The 25024-nt window shown below is 36.1% G+C and overlaps 1 protein-coding gene across 5 annotated transcripts in view; it reads left to right on the forward strand.

Moving 5' to 3' along the window:
* Window positions 1-25024, forward strand: part of SOS1 (SOS Ras/Rac guanine nucleotide exchange factor 1) — a 143212-nt gene that overhangs the window by 56133 nt on the left and 62055 nt on the right. For all 5 annotated transcript variants that reach the window (XM_054547617.1, XM_024242366.3, XM_024242367.3 and 2 more), the window contains exons 2-6: window positions 420-545; window positions 9083-9214; window positions 11017-11181; window positions 13070-13279; window positions 16615-16758. In XM_054547617.1, the coding sequence (XP_054403592.1) occupies window positions 420-545; window positions 9083-9214; window positions 11017-11181; window positions 13070-13279; window positions 16615-16758 (777 nt within the window). The remainder of the gene's footprint in view (window positions 1-419; window positions 546-9082; window positions 9215-11016; window positions 11182-13069; window positions 13280-16614; window positions 16759-25024) is intronic.

The following is a 25024-nucleotide window of genomic DNA, read 5'->3' on the forward strand; positions in this document are numbered from 1 at the left end:
ATCTGTATTTGCAAGCCAGACCACATTTTTAAGTACAAACCCACTTTTTATTTTTGAGACAGAGTCTTGCTCTGTTGCCCAGGTGGAGTGCAGTGGCAAGATCTTGGCTCACTGCAGCCTCTGCCTCCTGGGTTCCAGCAATTCTCCTGCCTGAGCCTCCTGGGTAGCTGGGATTACAGGCGCACACCACAAGGCCTGGCTAATTTTTGTATTTTTAATGGAGACAGGGTTTCACCTTGTTGGCCAGGGTGGTCTCAAACTCCTGACCTCAGGTGATCTGCCCGCCTCGGCCTCCCAGAGTGCTGGCATTACAGGCATGAGCCACCGTGCCCGGCCACAAACCCACAGTTTTTAAAGTTTTAAAAATTTGTTTAATGATATGGAACCCACATTTTAATTACTTTGCTTTTTGTTTATAGGTCCAGGGGCAAGTTCATCCTACTCTCGAGTCTAATGACGATGCTCTTCAGTATGTTGAAGAATTAATTTTGCAATTATTAAATATGCTATGCCAAGCTCAGCCCCGAAGTGCTTCAGATGTAGAGGTATGACAAATGTTGTCTTGTATTTACTTTATATCTAATTTGTGTATTGGTTGTAATGTCAGTGAACGGGGAAAGAATTTGATTTATATATATATATATGTGGTATGTAAGAAAATGAAGCCTGGATTTAACTCTTTACAGGTTGAGTATCCCTTATCCGGAATGCTTGGGAACAGAAGTGTTTTCGATTTCGAGGGCTTTTTTTTGGATTTTGGAATGTTTGCAGTATACTTACTGGTTGAGCATCCCAAATCCAAAAACCCAAACTCTGATGTGTTCCAGTGAGCATCATGTCAGCATCTAGAAGTTTTGGATTTTGGCCTGATGTGGTGGCTCAAGCCTGTAATCCCAGCACTTTGGGAGGCCAAAGCAGAAGGATCACTTGAACCCAGGAGTTTGAGACCAGCCTGGGAGACAAAGTGAGACCCCATCTCTAAAAAAAATTTGTTTTTAACTAGCTAGGCATGGTGGTATGCGCCTGTAGTCCCAGCTACTCAGGAGGCTGAGACAGGAGGATCACTTGAGCCCAGGAGATCGAAGCTACAGTGAGCCCTGAATGAAAGAGTGGAACCATGACTCCAAAAAAAAAAATGCTAAAAGTTTCAGATTTTGGATTTTTGTGTTAGGGATAATCAACCTGTATTGCATATATGATAGTTTGTATATATTCTTGCTGTTAAACTATACATTTTTTTGTTTGTAAGCTAAAACAAACAATTTCTTGATGATAGAATGATATACCCATACCTTTAGGAGTGGCATATGTCCAAGCATTTCTTTTATTAAAGCCAGCTAACATTCCAAAAATATTTCTGTTAATGTTTTGATCTTCAGTTGTTACATGTATTTTAGGTGGTAAGTGAATTATTTCCCACCGATTGAGAGAGAGGGAAACATCTAAACACCTAGGAAGGAGGTTCTGTAATCTCTTAGAAAGATGATATGGCCCTTGTCTTTTCAGGGCTTATGATTTAATGGAGATACAGATAGATGTGTAGTCAGTAACATAATGTGATATTCTATGAGTAAAGAGTCTATGGGAAACCGTGAAAGGGGCAACTGATAGATGCTTTGGGGTTTGGGATAGCTTCCAAGAAAAAGATATATCTAAACTGAGTTCGGAAGGAGTCGAAAGTTGGAGAGAAGAATAAGGTTTGAAGTACCAACTGTAGAAAATGGGAGATACAGCTAGAAATAGAGTTCTCTGGCAATGATGAAGGACTGTTTGACTTTAATGACTTCAAGTGTACAGTAGTTCAAATCTTTGGGTTTCTGTGACTTTGCTTTTGCAGCACTCAAGTGTGAGCACAAAAAAAGATAGTTGGACTGAATGGTGTTTCCTCATGGATGTATAGCAGCAGAACAGTAGGGCAAGGGAATTGTAAAAACTGGTAATAGCAGTGCTTTGCAACCTTTTCAGGACACAACACACATAGAAAGTAATGTTTTTATGGCACACAGTGATTGGGTAGGAAGTAATCTTTAGCAACCTCAGGCCTTGTCCTTCTCCCCTGAAGGCTGAGGGATTGATAGACAGGCATATCCAATGAGAAACTGCTGAGAAGAGCATCACTGAATTGAAATTGGATAAGGAAAAAAGTGAAATGTGATAATAGCTGATGGGTTTGCTATATAGTATTATGCACTAGTCTGAATACTTCCATGCTTTATGTTTCATTTAAACTTTGTAATAATCCCATCAAGATGGTATTAGTTTTTTCCCTACTAGAATGTAAGCTCCAGGGATTTTTTTTTTTCTTGTTCACTGTTGAATCATCAGCACCTAGAACGTTATCTGGCACAGAGGACACTCAGAAAATATAAGTTGAATGAATGAATGTGGAAACTGAAGCACAGAGAGGTTGAATAACCTGGCCAAGTTATTAAGTAGTGAAGGCAAGACTTTCAACCAGAAAGTCTAGCTTTTTGAGCATGCATTCTAATACCAGGTAGGAGAGGGCACATATAATGGAAAAACATGGAGAGAACAGGGTACTAGAGTTGTCAGTAAGGTCAGAGAACTGATAATATTAGGACATCTGAAAGAGAGAAATAGAATAGATTGAGATCAGAGAAAGAGTTGTTTGAATGTAAAATTTCATAAGTAACATAGTTATAAAGGAGGATGTGGCTAGACCAGGAATGAAGGTCCCCAAGATGAGGTGTTTATAGAATTAAGAGGCCGGGGTATTTTGTGTGTCCCTAGTGTAAACCATAAAGTTGGACAGAATGGTAGCAGGACTTTACATGAGAATGGAAGAGTGATGTTAACACCTCTTAATACCACCACAGTGGGGTTTAGGTTTCAACATGAATTTGGGAGGGGCACAAACATTTGGACCATAGCAAATGGTGTCTTAGATTCTTTTATCGGGAAATAATCTTCCATTTTCCTCATTGACTAGGATTCAGTATTTCTTTAATATACTTACAAAGCTTTCTATTAAAATAATAAGGGCCCTAAATTTAGCAAGCCCTAAGTATGTTTTGGGATGAGTCATAAAATATTTTTCTTAAGTTTTGAGGGTCACATAAGAAAAATGTATATAGAGACTGGGCATAGTGGCCCACACCTGTAATCCCAGCACTTTGGAAGGCCGAAGCAGGCGGATAACCTAAGGTTGGGAGTTTGAGAACAGCCTGGCCAACATGGTGAAACCCCATCTCTACTAAAAAAAAAAATAAAATACAAAAAATTAGCTGGGCATGGTGGCAGGCACCTGTAATCCCAACTCCTCGGGAGCTGAGGCAGGAGAACCACTTGAACCCAGGAGGCAGAAGTTGCAGTGAGCCAAGATTGCACCACTATACTCCAGCCTGGGTGACAGAGCAAGACTCCATCTCAAAAAAAAAAAAAAAAGTATTTTAAAAATAGATCAATCTGAATTAGCAGAATATACATATTTAAAAATCTTTCTGAAGAATACACTTCATAATGGTTCCCAGAGGCTGTGTTGACTGGAGAGAGAGGGAACTGGGGAAGATTCATTCAAAGAATACATATTTACGGTTGGGAGGAATAAGTTCAAGAGATCCTATTGTACAGCATGGTGACTATAGTTAATGATGGTATATTGTATTCTTGAAAATGCTAAGAGTGGGTATTGATTGTTCTCACCACAAAAATAACTATGTGAGGTAATGCATTTGTTAATTAGCTAGATTTAACCATTCCACAGTACAATGTATATGTACTTCCAAGCATCATCATGTTGTACATGATATACAGGTACAGTTTTATACATCAATTTAAGGAGTAAATAAATTTGGCCGGTGTGGTGGCTCACACCTGTAATCTCAGCACTTTGGGGAGGCCAACGTGGGCAGATTGCCTGAGCCCAAGAGTTCAGGACCAGCCTGGGCAACATGGCAAAACCCTGTCTCTACTAAAAATACAAAAAATTAGCTGGCCATGGGGCTACATGCCTGTTGTCCCAGCCACCTGAGAGGTTGAGGTGGGAGGATCGCCTGAGCCCAGGAGGTTGAGGCTGCAGTAAGCTGTGATTGCGCCACTGCACTCCTGACAGAGTGAGACCCTGTCTCAAAAGGAAGAAAAAGAAGTTTGAAAAAAAAATGTTTAAAGAATACACTTTGCTTTAAAGTATAAGCATAATTCAAAGTATGGTAGCAATTACTGCTTAATTTGGTAGCTCCTAGGGGATATGTCTAAGAGTGATTTTTAGTTGCCCTGAGGTTTAGGAAAATAGTTGCTTCAAAAGTACTTGAAAACAGATAGATTGCATACATGTTTTGCTGATGGTAATTAAAAAGTTTTGATAAATTGTACTATAGATTATTACAAATTATAAAGTATCATAGTCCAAATGAATGGAATTTTGTTTTATTGATGTAGCCAATAATCACTAATTGGTACTGCCAATATATTAGTATTTACCGTCAGGCAGTATTGCAGATGAATAAGAAAGTAGAGTCGTGCTTCAGTTTCCATGGGGGATTGGTTGCAGGCTGCTGCCTGAAGATACCAAAATCCATGGATGCTTAAGTCCCTTATATTAAATGGCATAGTATTTGCATATAACTAATGAACACCCTCCCATATGCTTTAAATCATCTCTAGAATACTTATAATACCTAATAAAAAGTAAATGTTGCCAAGTGTAGTGGCTTGTGCCTGTACTCCCACCTACTTAGGAGGCTGAGGTGGGAGGATTACTTGAGCCCAGGAGTTCAAGGCTGCAGGAAGCTATGATCATGCCAGCGCACTTCAGTCTGGGTGACAGAGTGAGACCCTAACTCTTAAAAAAAAAAATTGAATTCAATGTAAATAGTTATTACATTGTATTTTAAATTTTGTATTTTTTTATTTTTTAAAAAATATTTTTGATCTGCGGTTGGTTGAATCCACAGATATAGAACCATGGATATGGAAGGCTGACTGTATTATATATATTTTAATGCTCTGGGAATGCAGAAGAAGGGTATATATTATTTGGCTCTGTTGATTCCAACTAATTCAAGTATTAAAAGATAGTATAAAAATTGCTCCAATCTGTTTTTTTCCTCCTTTTTAATAAGTATAATTTTCTCTGTTTAAACTTTCAAAAAATAGAGGCAAAAGCTAATATTTTTTTCCTGTGTTATGACCCTAGTAAAGTATATTCTTTAATTTCTTAGGTCTTGTCCTTTCATAATTGTGCTTGTTCTTTACTTGACTAGACTGATTTCCTTTGTTGTTCCTTCCCTTTCTGGTTTAACCAGCTTTGATTTCTTAGGACACTGATACATTTTTCTTTCCTCATTCATCTCAGGCTTTTTTTTTTTTTTTTTTTAAACTCCTTTGTCTTAGACTTCTTTTTGTCATTAGCCCTTCATCATAAAATGTAAAACGTCTACTTTCTTTTTCCATTCATTTTTTTTCTTTAGCTTTTTTTCCCTTGGAATCCTAAAGAGTCCTTATAATTTCTTTCTTTTCTTTTTTTTTATTTTGAGACAGAGACTCCCTCTGTCACCCAGGCTGGAGTGCAGTGGTGTGATCTCAGCTCACTGCAACTTCTGCCTCCCAGGTTCAAGTGATTCTCGTGCCTCAGCCTCCTGAGTAGCTGGGACTACAAGCGAGCACCATCATGCTTGGCTAATTTTTGTATTTTTAGTAGAGACAGGGTTTCACCATATTGGCCAGGCTGGTCTTGAACTCCTGACCTCAAGCAGTCCGCCCACCTCAGCCTCCCAAAGTGCTGGGATTACAGGCATGAGCCACCATGCCTGGCCAAGTCCCTATAATTTCTAATAAGCTTTCCATTAACATTTAGATTCCCCAAATAATTTATCCATATTTTCTACCTTTCTAAACAAAAACAAATTTCTCCCACACATACCAAAGTACATGGGGATCTGATTTTTTTTTTAACTGAAGTACATATGTAGGAATTTATATAAGACCTAGAATATTTATATTGGAATTGATCAAGGTTATCTTTTTAAACCTATTTATTATGTAAAGGAAAAGACAGGGTTCTGCTAATAATAGAGGTGAATCTCAAACTTAGCTCTGTATCTCATTAATGTTTCCCAAAGGTACTAAATATTAATCAAGATAGAGTTTCTCATTTAATACAAATAAAATTATTAATCTTGAAATTAGGAGAGTAATAGTATTCTAATTCATGAATCTTTCATTGTTCAGTCCTCCTTGGGCTGCTTTTTAAAAATACATGAAGGCCGGGTGCAGTGGCTCATGTGTGTAATCCCAGCACTTTGGGAGGCCAAGGCAGAAGGATCACTTTGAGCTCAGGAGTTCCAGAGCAGCCTGGGCAACATAGCAGGATCTCATTTCTACTAAAAATAAAAAAATTAGCTGGGCGTGGTGACACGTACTTAATGTCCCAGCTACTTGGGAGGCGGAGGTAGGGGGATCACTTAAGCCCAGGAGGTTGAGGCTCCAGTGAGCTATGATTGCATCATTGCACTCCAGCTCAGGTGATAGAGCGAGACCCTGTTCCCCCCCAAAATAAATAAAAAGTAAAGAAATATAAAATGTTTGTGAAAGGAATTTTATTTTACCATAAAATTATAAATTTGCCACTACAAGAAATAAAGTAATTCCTTCAGTTTGGCCTCTCCACGTTTGAAACACCTTTTTTTTTTTTTTTTTTTTTTAACCCTACGAAACTTTGCGCATGCATCTTGACCGTTGACATTGTCTCCTATGTATTTGGTAATTTGATTTCATTAATACCCTTGTAAGTAAGTTTAATATTACCACTTTGCCTTTTTAAAAATCATTCGGGATTTTCTTTCCTCTTCTTTCCTTCCTCAAAACAATAAACCTGGAATGAGGTAGACATAATTGATATGGACAGGGGTTGCTGTTCTGTTTTCTTTTTATTCTACCTCAACCCCTGCCTACAATTAGTCTCTGTAATTCCACTGCTGGTGATTTTTTTTTTTTTTTTTCCAAAGACATGTAACTCTATTTAGAATTAATTGTTAGGTTGAGTTCAACTTCTGTCCTTTTCTACTGCTTTTATTTTTTATTTTTACTTTTTTCTACTGCTTTTATATCTACACTGTGCACCAGTGTTTTTAGACTCCAGGTCATGGCCATTAATAAGTCATAAAATTACTTTAGTGCATTGCCCAACCCTCATTTTAAAAAATAAAGCAGGCTGGGCACAGTGGCTCACACCTGTAATCCCAGCACTTTGGGAGGGCTGAGGTGGGCGGATCACCCGAGGTCAGGAGTTCAAGACCAGCCTGGCCAACATGGGGAAACCCATCTCTACTAAAAATACAAAAATTAGCCGGGCATGGTAGCACACGCCTGTAATCCCAGCTACTTGGGAGGCTGAGGTGGGAGAATCACTTGAACCTGGGAGTGGTGGTTGCAGTGAACTGAGATTGCACCACTGCACTCCAGCCTGCGCAACAGAGCAAGACTCTGTCTCAAAATAAATAAATATATAAATAAAAAACAGAACAGAAAATGCCAGTGTGCTACATATAATAAGGACAGGTTTGTTTTAGGAAACTGTTTCATTTGAGTATGTGTGCAGTATGTAAGGGTATAATTGTAAAAATGTGTTGAAAATTTATTCTTACTATGAGTTGAGGTTTTAAAAAATGTTGGAAAGCCACAGGGTCATAGCATTATTAGGTTTGTACCATGGTTACACTTAGTTAATCATGGGTTTAACCCATCACTATAAACATTTTAATTGAAAACCACGTAAGTTAGTCGTAAATATCTTGTCATTTTTGGATTAACAAGTCTGTAAAATAAACTTGGAAAAAAGAAAAGAATTCTTGTTTTGGATGTTCCCTTCTCTCCCTTTACCCCTTCCCTTTTCACCTGCGATGCCTCCTCAATATTTTGGACCTTTGTATTGCCTTTTACTGCATGAGGCTGGTGTCCTGGCAAACAGCTTTTCAACTAGACAGTTGAAAAGGTTTGTAAATCCCATTTTTAACTGCTATAATTTCTTTCAACATGCTTCTAATTCCATTAATTAGAATTAAAATAACTTATTTGGAAGCTGATTTAGCCTTGGACATAGATGAAAATTTATTAAAATTGAATGGATTACACTCCTCAATTTATAGATTTGCTTTTAAAATTTCCAAGAATCATTGTGTTCTCCACCCCTCCCTCACCACCAAGGGCATCACATGGCATCACACTTTTTTTATTTTCCATTTTACTAGCAAATAATAAAACTTTTTATTCAGATTTATAATTAGGATGATGTTTAATTTCATCTAGTAGTTTTTACATACTAGTTGAATACTCATTTATTCAAAACACATGTGTAAAAGTTATGTACTAGCGACCTCTACTGGTTTTAGTTATGGTATCCTGCAAGTGGATTTTTTAAAGTTTTGAGAGGATGAAAGCACCTTTTTGAAGTGAATTACATTAGTTTAATAAGGAACGAAAGTCAGCTGTGATAGTAACCTGAGTTCTTTCACTCTCAGTGGAAATTTTAACTAAAGAATTTCTGGAAATTAAATTGAAGTATTTTGTTAAAAACGAATGACTATGGGAGGACTTTAAAGAAACTACAATGTATTAAAATTGCTGTCACCAATGCAGACGATTGCTTTCCATGATTTGTAAATAGTTTTGAAGTGCCTTTGCATGGTAGATAAAGAATATTCATAGAGGTTTCGATTGAAAAATGCTGCATGTAATTACTACTGAAAGTAAGGACAAGTGAGTGAGAACTGGATTTAGATATTTACTTCTTGATCTTGGGTGGTGTTCCTTGAAATTTTATACAAATACTATTTAAAGTAGCTTCTACTCATTCTTGTAATTAGTTTTATCACAGTGAAGTTGAAATTCAGGATGTGATATTCCCCCTAGATAATAGAAAGAATGTTTAGTCTCTTATTGTCTAATTAAGGAACTAATACATTGACAATTACTGTTTTCTCTTAGCTTCATATGTTTGTAATGTAAATTATACCACATGTGAAAAGCTCTACTTTTGGTATTCTTTGATTTTAAAAGTAAATTTTAAGTGAAGAGCACTATTTAATATATTTTTTGCTTAGTTGTTATTTTCCTATTTTCCAAGGAACGTGTTCAAAAAAGTTTCCCTCATCCAATTGATAAATGGGCAATAGCTGATGCCCAATCAGCTATTGAAAAGAGGAAGCGAAGAAACCCTTTATCTCTCCCAGTAGAAAAAATTCATCCTTTATTAAAGGTAATGCTGAAATACTGCCTTCTTGCCTTTTAAGGGAAAAATAAAACCCACCATTTTTATACAATAAGAATATATTTTATGGATAATTGAGTCAACTTAAGAGTAAAATTCTCTCATTCTAAGTTTTCCAGAGATTTATGTGGTGGGAAGGGATGCTATGATAATAAGAAAATAGAAACTGGGCAACATGATTTAAAGTAATTTCATATCAATAGTAATAAGCAAGTTGAGAGGACTAAGAAAGTTATTGTGGATTTTATTTATCTCAGATGTAATTAGGACCACAAAGAGAATTTATAAAACTCCTCCTTTGTTGTTGGTTAGACCTAAGTGTTCCTATAAATCCTTTTGATGTTAGTACTTTGTGTAGAGACCTCTGTGAAAAGGCTACAAGGCTATGTGTAATCTTGGAACAAAAAGATCACCTAAACTCTCCAGTCCTACTTATCATGTAAATAAGTCAGTCAGTCAGTTGAATCTCTATAGAACTAATAGAATAACTGCTGGAAGCTCGAATAATGCTATTTCTGTTTTAGTTAATGTAATGAACTACTATTATCTTTCACAACAAAAATATAGGTATTATAATAATTAAAAACTTAGATGCCAGTAATTTTGTACATACTATAATACAGACAAAATGGTAATACTTGTATACATTGTCTGAGTTTTATTATTCAACAAAGTTATTATTATCCACAGTTTGTAAATGAGGTGACAAAGGCAGAAAGTGATTAAGTAACTTCTAGGCCAAGTTCACAAGACTCTAAGTGATAGTGTTAGAAAGTTCAGGTTTGCTTGATGTTGTCCAAAATTTAAAGTTAAACACTTGAATGAGTTTAAGGTTGTATTTTGCATTCAGTTCTTTGAATAGAAATACATGCCTTATGGAAAAGGCATTCATCATTCTCTTCATGGTTTTCATTGGCCATATGTTGAATTGTATTCTAAGAGAATTAACAAATTGAGATATATAAATATTATGTTAATAATCCTAAATTTTGAGTTTTATGTGCTAATTGTGAATATCATTTCAATTTATTTTAATACACCTTTATTATGATACACTTATTAGTTTTTATATACCCTAAAAGGTAAATGCAGCCTGTCTCCAATTTGTAACAAACTTCTTATTTCAAAGTTGTTTTTTTCCCTTAAATGGGTTGTTTGGAAAATAGAATTTGTTATTCTGTATGAACAGGCCAGTCCCACAAAAGCCCATATTCTCTTCGAAGTTTAATATTAGGGCTATTTAACATTTTCTTAACAGCAACCATTATTCAGTAGGACATAACATGAATTTTATTTTCGTAGAAATTGCCAAGAATACCAGGAATATGCCCACTATGGTTTTGGGGAGCTCATCTTCCCTTGGAAAAGTTAAAAGTATAAGCCTGGTAGAGATTCCTAGATACCAATAATATATTAACTCTCTTTTTGGAAAAGAAAAAACTTGTTTGTTATAGTTACTTCCAGGTATTCTGAATTAGGTAACAAAGAGCATTTGCTCCCTTCCCCAAACTTGGGCCTTCCTTTATAGGTTAGGGACTATCTATTTGTAATCTCCACTTAAGTATTTTACATCATTAGAGGTAATTTTGCCTTGCCTTTTCTTAGCTTACATTTTCAATAGTAATACATATATTATTCATTGTTGAACCACTTACAATTAAATGTTGTTGGTAAGCACAGGCCTCAGGAAAAAAGTGTAAGCTAAGTTGCAAATATGTTTTTTATTTTTAATCAGTGTGTTAAATGTACAGTATATGATGTTTAAACATGCTTTTCTTTTAATTTTGCAGGAGGTCCTAGGTTATAAAATTGACCACCAGGTTTCTGTTTACATAGTAGCAGTCTTAGAATACATTTCTGCAGACATTTTAAAGCTGGTTGGGAATTACGTAAGAAATATACGGCATTATGAAATTACAAAACAAGATATTAAAGTGGCAATGTGTGCTGACAAGGTAGGAAACTGAGCTTTTATATTTTTTTCTTAAGTTTCTTTTTATGACTTATTAGATGCTAACATACTATTCATATAGAATAAAATTGTATTATGTGTTGGGGAATATCTCCAGTAACCTAATAGTAGGGATTCAAGATACCACTTTATAGACATAAGATATTAGATATATAATATTAAAATGTGTTTAAATATGTCATGCAGTTTTTTTCTTCTGTGCTGTTGCAACTAGGGTTAATTAGAGTAATCTCTTAATAGTTAATTTCTTTTCTTTTCTTTTCTTTTTTCTTTTTTTTGAGACGGAATCTCACTCTGTCGCCCAGGGTGGAGTGCAGTGGCACAATCTTGGCTCACTGCAACCTCCGCCTCCTGGATTCAAGTGATTGTCCTGCCTCAGCCTCCTGAGTAGCTGGGATTACAGGCACACACCACCATGCCCGGCTAATTTTTTTGTATTTTTAGTAGAGACAGGGTTTCACCATGTTGGTCAGGCTGGTTCTGGAACTCCTGACCGCCTTGGTCTCCCAAAGTGCTGGAATTACAGGCATGAGCCACCGCACCCGGCTAGTAGTTAATTTCTTAAAATTTATTTGGACTGAAAGATTTATAAGGTTATGGATTTACTTAAAAACAATTTTTCAAAATGTAAAACCACAAAACGATAGTTTTACTTTAGCACCTAGCTTTCTTCAGATACTACTTTGTGGTTTTACAATAATAATAATAAGAGCAAACACTTATTGAAGGTTAAGCATATATGTGGCTTATCTCCGTTGGTCCTTATGATATTCCTCTAAGGTAAGTGACCTTATCTACATTTTATAAAAGGGAGACTGAAATTCACAGGGATAAAGAAATTGGTCCAGAATTTTCTGAGAAGTTTCAAAGCCTAGACTTGAACTCCAGGTCTCTCTGAGTCTAAAGCTTTTAGTCATTACCTAAGGATGTTCATTTTATGAAAACAACTTTGCAGAAAGGAAAATGTTTTCTGATGAAGCATTTCATTCCATTTTCCTCATTATACTCTTACCGATTTGGAATATTATTTCTCACTACTGATTCCACTAAATTATGTTTTAGTATTTATTTGTTCTTTGAGAATGTGGCCATATAGAGTGAAAAAACCCACCTGATTTGAAGAAGAATTTCAAATGTTTGGGTATTTTTAAATGAATACATGAATATGAAATACTTGATGCTTTTTAATGAATCAGATAAATAAAATATTTTTGAGTACCTACTACATGTTTACACAGAGAAGAGATGCAAGATAAGTATATATAAAACAAGGCTCCAGAGTTGATGAAGGTATACTTATATTCATGAAACAATCAGAAAGCACACAAGATAAAATATTATTTTATTGTGTTATAGAGATATGATGCTGTAGAAGTTCACAAGAAGGGGAAAGATGTGTTCTAGCAAGAGTAGTAACAGTAGACTTCTTGCAGAAAATAAAAGCTTATTTTGACCTATTCCTAACAAATGTAGGAAAATAGGCCAAATAGACGGCTATAAACATCTAAATATGAGATACTGAGGCCATGGAATAAAGTGATGATGGCAGGGTATAAAACAGAGGAACCCAATCAGAGAAATTAAAGACAGGATCTGGAAACAAATTGGAAGTAATAGATTAACAAGAGAGACAGACAGATAAATACTAGTTGTGATAGAGAACTTGGAGGAGTTCAGTAAGTGATATCAGATGTCGAATTCTGTTTTAGAGAAGCTGTAGGGATGCTGGCAATATATCCAAGAAGAGAAATTTGCTTGTCTGCTTTTTTATCTAATCTAAGAACTTTTTTCAGAGAACTTAGAGCATTTCACATCAAATTTGACGAAAGCTTCATATTTTATTATACTTTTTTATATCTCTGACTGTATAGGTATTGATGGATATGTTTCATCAAGATGTAGAAGATATTAATGTATTATCTTTAACTGATGAAGAGCCTTCCACCTCAGGAGAACAAACTTACTATGATTTGGTAAAAGCATTTATGGCAGAAATTCGACAATATATAAGGGAACTAAATCTAATTATAAAAGTTTTTAGAGAGCCCTTTGTCTCCAATTCAAAATTGTTTTCAGCTAATGTAAGTATCATTGTATATATGCCTATCATTGCATGTCTTGTGAAATTTGCATGACCACTTCAAATTTGAAGTTGTATAGTTCATGATTACTAATTTGTTAATTTTTTTAAGTTGTGGGACTTATTTCATGATCACAAAGTGTTATAACAGTTTCAAGAGATTTAACATTAGAAATTAAGAGACAAAATGCAAAGTAGACTGATTATGTAAGTGAAAATGAATTCACGGAATTGTCCATGTACTCCAAAGGATAAAGCCTCTTGTTTAGGTGGAAGATATTTTTGTTTGAGTCATATGAATCATTCAACCTACACTTCATCAATGCCAACTGTATTGTCAGGTACCATGCTTGGCAGCAGGGATTCAAAGATGAATAAGAAACAGTTCTGCTGGGCACGGTGGCTCACGCCTGTAATCCCAGCACTTTGGGAGGCCGAGGCGGGCGGATCACGAGGTCAGGAGATGGAGACCATCCTGGCTAACACGGTGAAACCTCGTCCCTACTAAAAATATAAAAAATTAGCTGGGCGTGGTGGCGGGCGTCTGTAATCCCAGCTACTCTGGAGGCTGAGTCAGGAAAATGGCGTGAACCTGGGAGGCGGAGCTTGCAGTGAGCCGAGATCGCGCCACTGCACTCCAGCCTGGGCGACAGAGCGAGACTCTGTCTCAGAAAAAAAAAAAAAAAAAAAAAAAAAAGAGTTCCTTTCCTTAAGTTTAGTCTAGTCAAGACAGAGATATAAAGTATAAATTGCAATAAAATATGGTAATTACCATATTAGAAGTATGACAGCAGTACCATTGGGAGCACAAAGGAAGGGGCCGGTAACATTGAAACTTAGACAGAGGATTACTGATCTTAAGATAGTAATCAAACTAACCTAATTGAGTCCTGAAGAAATGCTGAATGAGAACAGGTGAGACTGTCATAGGAGTTACACACTGGTAATTCCTGGAACTGTAGCCACACAGCCATAAATGACTGATAGAGAAACAGTGCTCACTACAGAGGCTGGGATTGGGCTCAAGCTATGGCAATGAGTGAACATTAAAAAATAAAGGAGTAGATTATGGTGATAGTTGTACAAATCTGTAAATATATTAAAGACCATTAAATTACTCACTTTAAATGGATACACTGCATGGTTTCTAAATAATGTTTCAATAAAGTTGCTTTAAAAAAAGAGTAAAGAAGAGGCAAAGGTTTCTGAGGACACAAAAATCAAGAACCAAAATGGCCAAAAAGCACATCAAAAGGTGTTCAGCATCGCTAATCATTAGAGAAATGCAAATTAAAACCATGACATACTACTACATACTCATTTCAAAGGCTAAGATGTAAATGACTTATAATACCAAAAGTTGAAATGGGTATGGAGCAACTGCTTGTGGGAATATAAAATTCCCACATTACCTGAGAAAGTAAACTAGTATATTTTGGAAAACAGTTTGGTGGTTCTCTCTCTTTTTTTTTTTCTTGAGACGTAGTCTTGCCCTGTTGCCCAGGCTGGAGTTCAGGGCTGTGATCTTGGCTCACTGTAACCTCTGCCTCCCAGGTTCAAGCGATTCTCCTGCCTCAGCCTCCCGTGTAGCTGGGATTACAGGTGTGCGCCACCACGCCTGGCTAATTTTTGTATTTTTAGTAGAGGTGGGGTTTCACCATGTTGACCAGGCTGGTCTCGAACTCCTGACCTCAAGTGATCCGCCAGCCTCAGCCTCCCAAAATGATGGGATTACAGGCGTGAGCCACCTTGCCTGGCCAGTTTGGCAGTTCTTTATAACAATAAACATAAACTAACCATATTGCCCAGCAATTCTACTCCTAGGTTTTTATCCAGAAGAAATGAAACATGTCCATGCAAAAACTGGTTCATGAATGTTCATAGCAGCTTTATTTGTAATAGCCCCAAACTGGAAACAACCCAAATGTCCATCAGCAGGTGAATGTGTAAACAAACTGTGGTATGATCATACAGTGGAATGCTACTCAGGAATAAAAAGAAATGAAATAGTTATGCGTGCAACAGCATGGGTGCATCTCAGAAATATAAGCAAAAAACTAGGCACAAAAGACAATATATGATTCCATTTATTTAATATTCTAGAAAAGACATGTCTATAGAGACAAAAAGGAGATCACAGGTTTCCTGGGAGTGAGGCATAATAAGGGTTGATGGAAATGGGGGACAAGGAAGCTTCTTAAGATGATAAAAAGGTACTGTATCTTGATTGTGCTGATGGTTAGAAGGGTGAATAACTACACAAAATCTCACCAAAAGAACATTTAAAATAGGAGTTTCTTATATAAACTATGCCTCAAAGTCGACTTGATAAATATAGTCACTGATAAAAAAAGAAATCAAATAATAGTAACCAATTTTAATTTAAATACAAAATGGATATGGTTGCAGATTCTACATTGCAACTAATCCTTAAGAAACTATCATTTGTTGAATTTTAGTGTAGTACCATAAAAGGATAGTCACTCTCTAGAATAGGCAAATCCATAGAGACAAAGTAGATTAGTGGTTGCCAGGCACTGGGGAGAGGAAAGGAATGGAGAGTGACTGTACTGGGTATTTAGGTATCCACCTTCCAAAAAAATCATAGGGTTTCTTCTTGTGGTAATGAAATGTTCTAGAATTTGATACTGGTGATGACTGCACAACCAATATTGAAAACCACTGACTAGTAACTACACTTTAAATGAGTGAATTGTATGGTATGTGAGTTTTATCTCAATAAAAAAATTACACAGAAAAGCTAGATTTTTCATATACTTCGAAATAATGTATCACAACAGATTGTATGCAGAAATAGATACGAAAATCCTGCTGTCTTCTAGTACGCTATGTTAGAGATTTGCAAATGCAAGACATTGCCATTCTTCTACTAAATGTTTTTTGTTATGGCTTAAAAAAAATTTGGTTGCTTTTTATAAAAGTGCTATTTATGTTAAACACATAATGGGTTTATTATTTTTAATGAATTAAATATTTTTTTGAAATTTTTGGTTTTAACTTCTAATATGGTAAACATTGAAATACATAGTTATAAACAAAAGGTTTTTAGAATCTTCAATAATTTTTAAGAGTATGAAGGAGTCCTGAGACCAGAAAGTTACAAGACCACTGACCTAGAGAAATGTATTTGCAAATTGTACATCTTTGCAGAAGGAATTCTTGAATTGTCCTTTATTCATATTTGTAAGTCATTAAAATTTTTCACTGTGTCTGACATGTTAAATTTTGTGATTATAAAATGACTTATTGGCTCAAAATTTGTTTAATATTATAATAATACAGCCTCACTGAATTAATGTGTTTTCCCCCAAACAGGATGTAGAAAATATATTTAGTCGCATAGTAGATATACATGAACTTAGTGTAAAGTTACTGGGCCATATAGAAGATACAGTAGAAATGACAGATGAAGGCAGTCCCCATCCACTAGTAGGAAGCTGCTTTGAAGACTTAGCAGAGGTAAGTACTTCAATTATATACCTGAAAAGTCTGCATAAAAGCCTACATTTACATTAAAATTGAGAGTCTTACTTCTTTCCAGCTAAAGTCATAGATACTAATTGTTGACTATTTATCTGTTATTGCTCCTTTTTCATAAGGTCATTGTCAACATATGTTTCTGTTATCTTACCAAACAGAAAAAGTGGTCTCTTGTTAATTATAGAAAGACAGATACCACCAAGGGGAGGTATTACAGCTGTCACCCAATGGCCACTGTAAAACATTAAGAAATGTCAATGAATGACTATTAAGTAAGAGACCACAGAACTTGCACCTGAGGTCAGATTACTTGTGTTCCAGTCTAAGTTCTGCTGCTTATTAGTTGTGTGACCAGTGGCAAGTTATTTCATTTCTTTAAACCTCCATATCTTTATTTGTAAAATAAGAATGATAATACAGGTTGAGTATTCCTAATCCAAAAATCCCAAATCTGAAATGCTCCAAAATCTGAAACTATTCCAACATGATGCTCAAAGGAAATGCTCATTGGAGCATTTCAGATTTGGGATTTTCAGACTCGGGATGCTGAAGCAGTAGGTATAATACAAATAATCCAAAATCTGAAATCTTAAACACTTCATTTTGGGTAAGAGATACTCCATCTGTAATCTCAGGATTTTTGTGAAAAATTAAATAACCTATCTGAAGTATTCACGTATCTACCTTCACATAGTAAGCTTACTCAGTATGTGATAACTGCATTATTATTTAGAATAGGAATGAGGTAAATAGGACAATAAGGTCCAGGACCTGGGTGATTCAGATACCACAAGATAGAAAGACAGGTAACTAACTCCTCAGATATTTCAAATACTAAAATACATGAGTCAGTCCTAATAAGTCAGCATTAAGAGTCATTCTGAGGTTTCTAGCATTTGCTGTGTTCTCACTCTAAAATCCACTCATTATGATACAGCATTGAGCTTGTAAAATATTTTTTTAATTAAGACTTTTAGGCAAAATAGAATGGTAAGTTCAAGCATCACCACAGCCCTTCCATTCCTGCTCCAAACACACATAAGTAATAAAGTATAAAAAGAAAAATGTGGAATATATATAACTAGACTTGAAAACAAGATCAGGAATGGAATAGACATTCAAGGTAGTGAGCTCTGGTATCTGGGTGTTTAGGCTGTTAAGGACGATGAATTGTTTCAAATGTGTTCCATGAAAGCCAGAACAAGATTTCTTGCTCAAGTCCCTCCTTATAATAGGATGCTGGGAAAATCTGCCAACCTGGTATCTACAGTAAAGTTTTGTAAAAAGTTGTGGACTTGACGTGGGGAGACAAAAACGTTGACTTACAAAAATAACTTAACAAAGTTTCCCACAATATTAAGCCAATATGAAGCCTGAACCCCCAAAGTCATTTTAAGAGCAGGTTCTGGTTTGGAAGAGTGATCATAAAGGAATGGGAGAAAAAAAGGAAACAAAACATTAAGTCTCCCACTAAGAAGCATGTAATACAAAATTCCAAAAAAACAGGCAAATTCTGATTCTCAGAATGATAATTAATAAAATCAACAATTACAACATGAATTTATTCCAGATGAAATTGATTTTGTATAATAGACATACAAAAAGTTTAAAAGAAGTTTAGGATGCTGAAAGAGATAAGTGAAGGAATATGATCAATTTATAAAGAAGATATTGTGAAACAAAAATAGGTGGAAAGGAAATGAGCAGATTTCTAGATATCAAAAGACAGAGATTTCGAAAATTAAATATACAAGCATTGAAATAACTCATATAGTATAACATTTGCTGGACCCAGTTCAAGGATAAAATTAGTAAATTGGAAGATGGAATTGAGGACTTCACTGAGAATGTGACACACAGACCAAGAAAAGAAATATGAAAGGCTAATTGAAAGTAATAAGGATAGCCGGGCATGGTGGCTCACGCCTGTAATCCCAGCACTTTGGGAGGCCGAAGCAGGCAGAACACCTGAGGTCAGGAGTTCAAGACCAGCCTGGCCAATATGGTGAAACCCCATCTCTACTAAAAATACAAAAATTAGCCGGGCGTGGTGGTACATGTCTGTAATCCCAGCTACTCGGGACGCTGAGGCAGGAGAATCACTTGAACCCAGGAGGTGCAGGTTGCAGTGAGCCGAGATCGCACCATTGCAGTCCAGTGACAGAGCAAGACTCCATCTCAAAAAAAAGTAATAAGAATACACTGAGAGGTTTAATATACATCTAATAGGAGTTCCAGACAAAGAGTGATGGAGAAACAATATTTGAAAAGATAAAAATGGAAAATTTTCAAGAAATGAGGACATTAGTTCCCAGATCAAAAATGAATTCCAAATATCGTTCAGGATAAATAAAAATAAACACACAGCTAAAAACATGGCAGTGAAACTATAGAACATCAAAGATAAAGAGAAAATCTTGGGTTGGGCTCAGTGGCTGATGCCTGTAATCCCAGCACTTTGGGAGACTGAGGCAGGTGGATTGCTTGAAGTCAGGAGTTTGAGACCAGCCTGGCCAACTTGGTGAAACCCCATCTCTACTAAAATATACAAAAATTAGCCAGGCATGGTGATGGGAGCCTGTAATCCCAGCTACTCAGAGGCTGAGACACGAGAATTGCTTGAACCTGGGAGGCGGAGGTTGCAGTGAGCTGAGTTTGCGCCACTGTACTCCAGACTGGGTGACAGAGCAAGACTCTGTCTTAAAGGAAAAAAAAAAGAAAATCTTAAAAGCTGTTAAGACAAAATATTTTGTGAAGGAACTATAATTAGAATGGCAGCACATTTGTCTTTAACAACAGAGGTTAACAGTCAGTTGAGTAATATCTTTAAAGTACTAAGGTAAAATAGGATTTTCTACCCAACTACCGTATTATTCAAGAATGAGGACAAATTTTAAAATAATCAAGTTTGTAGAAGAAAGCAAAAGTGTTCTTCATGACCTGTGAAATACACAAAGATTTCTTAAACAGGACACAAAAGCACTAACCATGAAAGAAAAAAATTGATAAACTGGACTTCATTAGATATAAGAATATCCATCCATTCATCAAAAGACAAAATTAATAGAATGAAAAGGCAAGCTATAGACTGGAAGATAATATTTGTAATATGCATAGCCAATGAAAGACTTATATCTGGGGTATATTAAGAACTCCTGGCTGGGCACGGTAGCTCATGCCTGTAATCCCAGCACTTTGGGAGACTGAGGTCAGTGGATCACTTGAGGTCAGGAGTTTGAGACGAGCCTGGCCAACATGGTGAAACGCTGTCTCTACTAAAAATACAAAATTAGGTGGGCATAGTGGTGCATGCCTGCAATCCCGGTTACTTGGGAATCTGAGGCAAGAGAATTGCTTGAATTCGGGAGGTAGAGGTTGCAGTGAGCCAAGAGCACACCACTGTACTCCAGCCTGGGCGACAGAGCGAGACTCTGTCTGGAAAAGAAAACAAACAAAAAACCCAAAAACAAAATAACTCCTACATGCCTACAAATCAATAACTAAAACTTCAGGATTGTTTTGTTTTGTTTTGTTTTTCAGAAAATAGGCAAAAGACTTAAGTAGGTACTTCACACACAAAAAAGATGCTCAACATTGTTACTCATCAAGGAAATGCATTTTGAAACCATGGAGCAGTTGGAAGTCTACTTGCTGGTGGGGGCTAGGGTGTAATTTGGTACAGCCACTTTGGAAAACTGTTTGGTATATCTACTAGAGCTAAGTATACAATGTACCCTGTGACCCAGCATTTTAACTCTTGGGCATATACCAAACAAAAATGAGTGCTTATGTTGATTGAAAGACATATTTAAGAATGTTCACAGTAGATTTATTCATAAGGGATAGTTAGTGGTATATTCACACAAGAAAATGCTATCTGGCAATAAAAAAGAATAACTGCTGATAAAAGCGGCAACATAATATTGATTATAATAAGACTCAAAGTACATACTATATTGATATGTAGGAGTTCAGAAACATGTATCTTTGGAAACATTATTAGAATAGTGGTTGACTGGGAAACATGAAGATTTCTGAGGTGCTAGAAATGTTCTATTTCTTTATCTGGGTAGTGGTTACAGAAATGCATTGTATACATATGTTAAAAGTCATCAAATTACGGAGTTATTCCTGAATTTATCAAAAATGAGGAATAAGTGAGGAATAAAAACCATTCCAAACATACAATGACCAAGAGCATTTACTCCTTGTAGACACTCATTATAAGATGCATTGGATGGTGTTCTTTAGCAAGAAGGAAAGTTTTACTCAAAGGGAAGTCAAGAAATACAAGAACTAATGGTGAAAAAGAAATTGGTAGATGTAGGCCGGTGGCTTGCACCTGTAATCCCAGCACTTTGGGAGGCCAAGGTGGGCAGATCACTTGAGCTCAGGAGTTCAAGACCAGCCTGGGCAATATGGTGAAACCCCATCTCTACAAAACACCAAAATTACCCAGGTGTGGTGGTGCGCACCTGTAGTCCCAGCTACTCTGGAGACTGAGGTAGGAGGATCACTTGTGCCCAGGAGGTTGAGGTTTCAGTGAGCCAAAATCATGCCACTGCGCTCCAGCCTGGGTGACAGACTGAGACACTGTCTCAAAATAAATAAATAAATAAATAATTAGAAAGTGTGTTGATAAATTTAATGAATTGCTGAATAGTTTTAAAAATAAGTTTAAAGTTTTTCGTCTTGGAAAGACTAAACTATATTTCTATGTATTAGTAACAAAATATACAGTATGTAAAGTGGACTTGTATTTGTGATAGAAGAATAACTTGAAAAATTTATAGATGACCGTATTTATTTTAAAAAACATTTAGGAAAATCACCAAAAGAACAGAAATACTACCTGTAGCTTATAATGTACAGATAGGGAAAAAGGAACTATAGTAATTTTTTAAATCATTTTCACTGATAATAGGAAAGAATGAAGCAAACAAAAACAATGATAATGAAGATAAAATGATATGATATAAAAAAATCCAACTACATTAGTAACTCAGTATATACAAACTGATGAAAGTCAGCCTATTTAAAGAGAGTAATTATATTTGATTTTTTAAAATTCACTTTAGGCCTGGCGCAGTGGCTCATGCCTGTAATCCCAGCACTTTGGGAGGCTGAGGCGGGTGGATCACAAGGTCAGGAGTTTGAGACCAGCCTGGCCAACATGGTGAAACCCGGTCTCTACTAAAAAAAAAAAAAATACAAAAATTAGCTGGGCATGGTGGTGTGCACCTGTAATCCCAGATACGCAGGAGGCTAAGGCAGGAGAATTTCTTGAACCCAGGAGGCGGAGATTGCGGTGAGCCTAGATCATGCCACTGCACTCCAGCCTGGGTGACAGAGCAAGACTCTGTCTCAAAAAAATAAAAAATAAAAATAAAATCCACTTTATGCAGCTTATAAAAGATTTTCTTAAAACAGAACCACAGAAATATTTTAAGATAAAGGGATGAAAAATCATAACATATAAAAACTAATCAAACCTGTATACCAATATTAATTCAGATTAACTGATAAAATTAACACAAAGTAAACACTGAGAAGGAAAAAAGAGAAACACTTCCTAATAGTAAAAGGGATACTATCATGAAGATACAACAGCCATTAATGTGTATGCACCTGATGATAAAGCCTCAAAATATAAGAAGTAGAAACTGACAGAATTATAAGAAATGAAAAAAAATTGCTGTCTTAGGAAATTTTAACAGGTCTCCATCAGAAATTAAAAGATCAAACAGAAAAAAGATTAGGCTACAGAAGATTAGACTAACACATTTGATTTTACACACACACACACTCTCTCTCTCTTTCTCTCTCTCTCTCTCTCTCATTCATTCACACTCAATTAGCCCTCCATGTCCATGGCTTCCGCCTCTGTGGATTCAACCGACTGTGGATTGAAAATATTTTTGGGGAAAAATATGCATAATTGTATCTGTACTAACATAATGTTGAGCACATTACAATACATTACCTAAGGGTACATTACAGTACCCTAAACAATAAAGTATAACAACTCTTTACATAACGTACATTATATTAGATAGAAGTAATATAGGGAATCCTCTGAAGGTTATATGCAAATATACCATTTTGTATCAGGAACTTGAGCATCCCTAGATTTTGGTATCTGCATGGGATCCTGTAATCAATTCCTCACCGATATAAGGGTGAGGAATACACATACACATATAAGAGTGTATGTGTGTGTGTGTATGTGTATGCATGTGTGTATACACAGTCATCCCTCAGTATATGTGGGGAACTGGTTCTAGGACGCCCTGCAGATACCCAAATCCACACATGCTCAAGTGCCACATCAGCCCTGCAAAACTTGCATAGGCCCTGTGAACCCACATATACGAAAAGCCAGCCCTCAGTATACAAGGGTTTCACATCCCACAAATACTGTATTTTTGATCCTCATTTGGTTGAAAAAAATCTGCATATAAGTGGATCTATGCAGGTCTAACCCACGGGTTGTTCAAAGGTCAGCTGTGTATATCTTAATACTGTTGCCTTGAGGATTAAGTTTCAACTATAAATTTTGCACAGAGAAGTTTACAGTTTTACACATTTTTTGAAAAAATAGGAATAATTAAAAATGAATGAGTTAAGCTTTCAAACCAAGAAACAAGAAAGATAACAGGATACACCTAAGAGAATAATATGTAAGGAAGTAACGGAGCAGAATTAATGAATTAGAAATTGATACAACAAAAGTTCTCATGGCTGATCAACGGGAAAAGGAAATACAATTACTAGATGTGATCTTGGCTCACTGCAACCTCCGCCTCCCAGGTTCAAGCAATTCTCATGCCTCAGCCACCCCAGTAGTTGAGATTACTGTGCCACCACTTTCGGCTAATCTTCGTATTTTTAGTAGAGACAGGGTTTTGCCATGATGGCTAGGCTGGTCTCCAACTCTTGGCCTCAAGTGATCTACCTGCCTCGGCCTCCCAAAGTGCTGGGATTACATACGTGAGCCACCGTACCAGGCCTGTTTTTAAAATCATGGAAGAACACTAAGATCCACTTCAAAATGTGTTAAGAACTGTAATGAAATAACCTTTAAAATAAATAAAAGAACAGCATCAATGTCCTATGTTAAAAAACGTTAAAAAATGAATAGTCAAAAGTGTATTTCAACAAATGAGTTGCGGCATAGACCAGGTGTTGTGAATGCTATGGTTTGAATGTGTCCCCATATTTTATGTATTGGAAGTTTAATCTGTGTATATTGATTGGAGGTGGGGCCTGTGGAGGTAATTAGGATTAGATAAGGTCATCAGGGTGGGGCCCTCATGATGGCAGGCCTGTTTTTATAAAAAGAGGAAGAGACCTGAGCTGACATGCTGTAGTTCCCTTGCCATGTGATGCCCTGCACCGCCTCAGGACTCTGCAGAGTCCCTACCAGCAAGAAAGCCCTCACCAGATGCACCTGCCTGTCTTGACCTTCTAGCCTCCAAAACTGTGGTAAATAAATTTCTTTATGAATTACCCAGTCTCAGGTATTTAGTTATAGCAACAGAAAAACAGCATGTGACAATGAGTTTTGCGAATCTTCAGGAAACAGTTAATCTTACTCTTTTGCAAATTGTTCCAATGAATAGAGACATGAAGGGTAACTTAAGTTTATCAGGATTGTATGAATACATTATCAAAACTAGATAACGACAATAAAGAAAAACTATGAGACATTCTCAGATATCAACGAAATGGCAATGAAGAATCAGTTTATGATACAATAAAACGTCTAAATATATATCTTATGATGTTTACTCTTACGTGGTTTGACATTTTAAAAAGTTTTAATGTAGTATTCTACTTTAGTAGGTTAAAATCTCAAGAAAAAGGCTTTCATAAAATTAAACATTCACTCATGAATTTCTTTAAAATGTTGGGCAAACAGGGAATAGAAGGGAACTTTCTTAACCTAATAAAGGACATTTACTAAAAGTCTGTAAGAGATATAATAGTGGTTAAACTATAGCAAAACTAAGAAACTAGAAAAGAATACCACCATCACCACTTCTATTCAGCACTCTAATAGCGAGTACTACCCAATACAAAAAGACAGAAAAGGAATAGACAAGACAAAGTTGTCCTGTTTGTAGTCAATATAATTATCTATATAGCAAACCCAAGAAAATTTATATAATATTAAACTAGTTGGCAAGTTCATTATAGCTATTGGATAAAAGATCAGCCTGTAAAAATTGGTAGCATTACTGTG

The sequence above is a fragment of the Pongo abelii genome, chromosome 12 (assembly GCF_028885655.2).
Source record: "Pongo abelii isolate AG06213 chromosome 12, NHGRI_mPonAbe1-v2.0_pri, whole genome shotgun sequence".
In the NCBI taxonomy this organism is placed as follows: Eukaryota; Metazoa; Chordata; class Mammalia; order Primates; family Hominidae; genus Pongo; species Pongo abelii.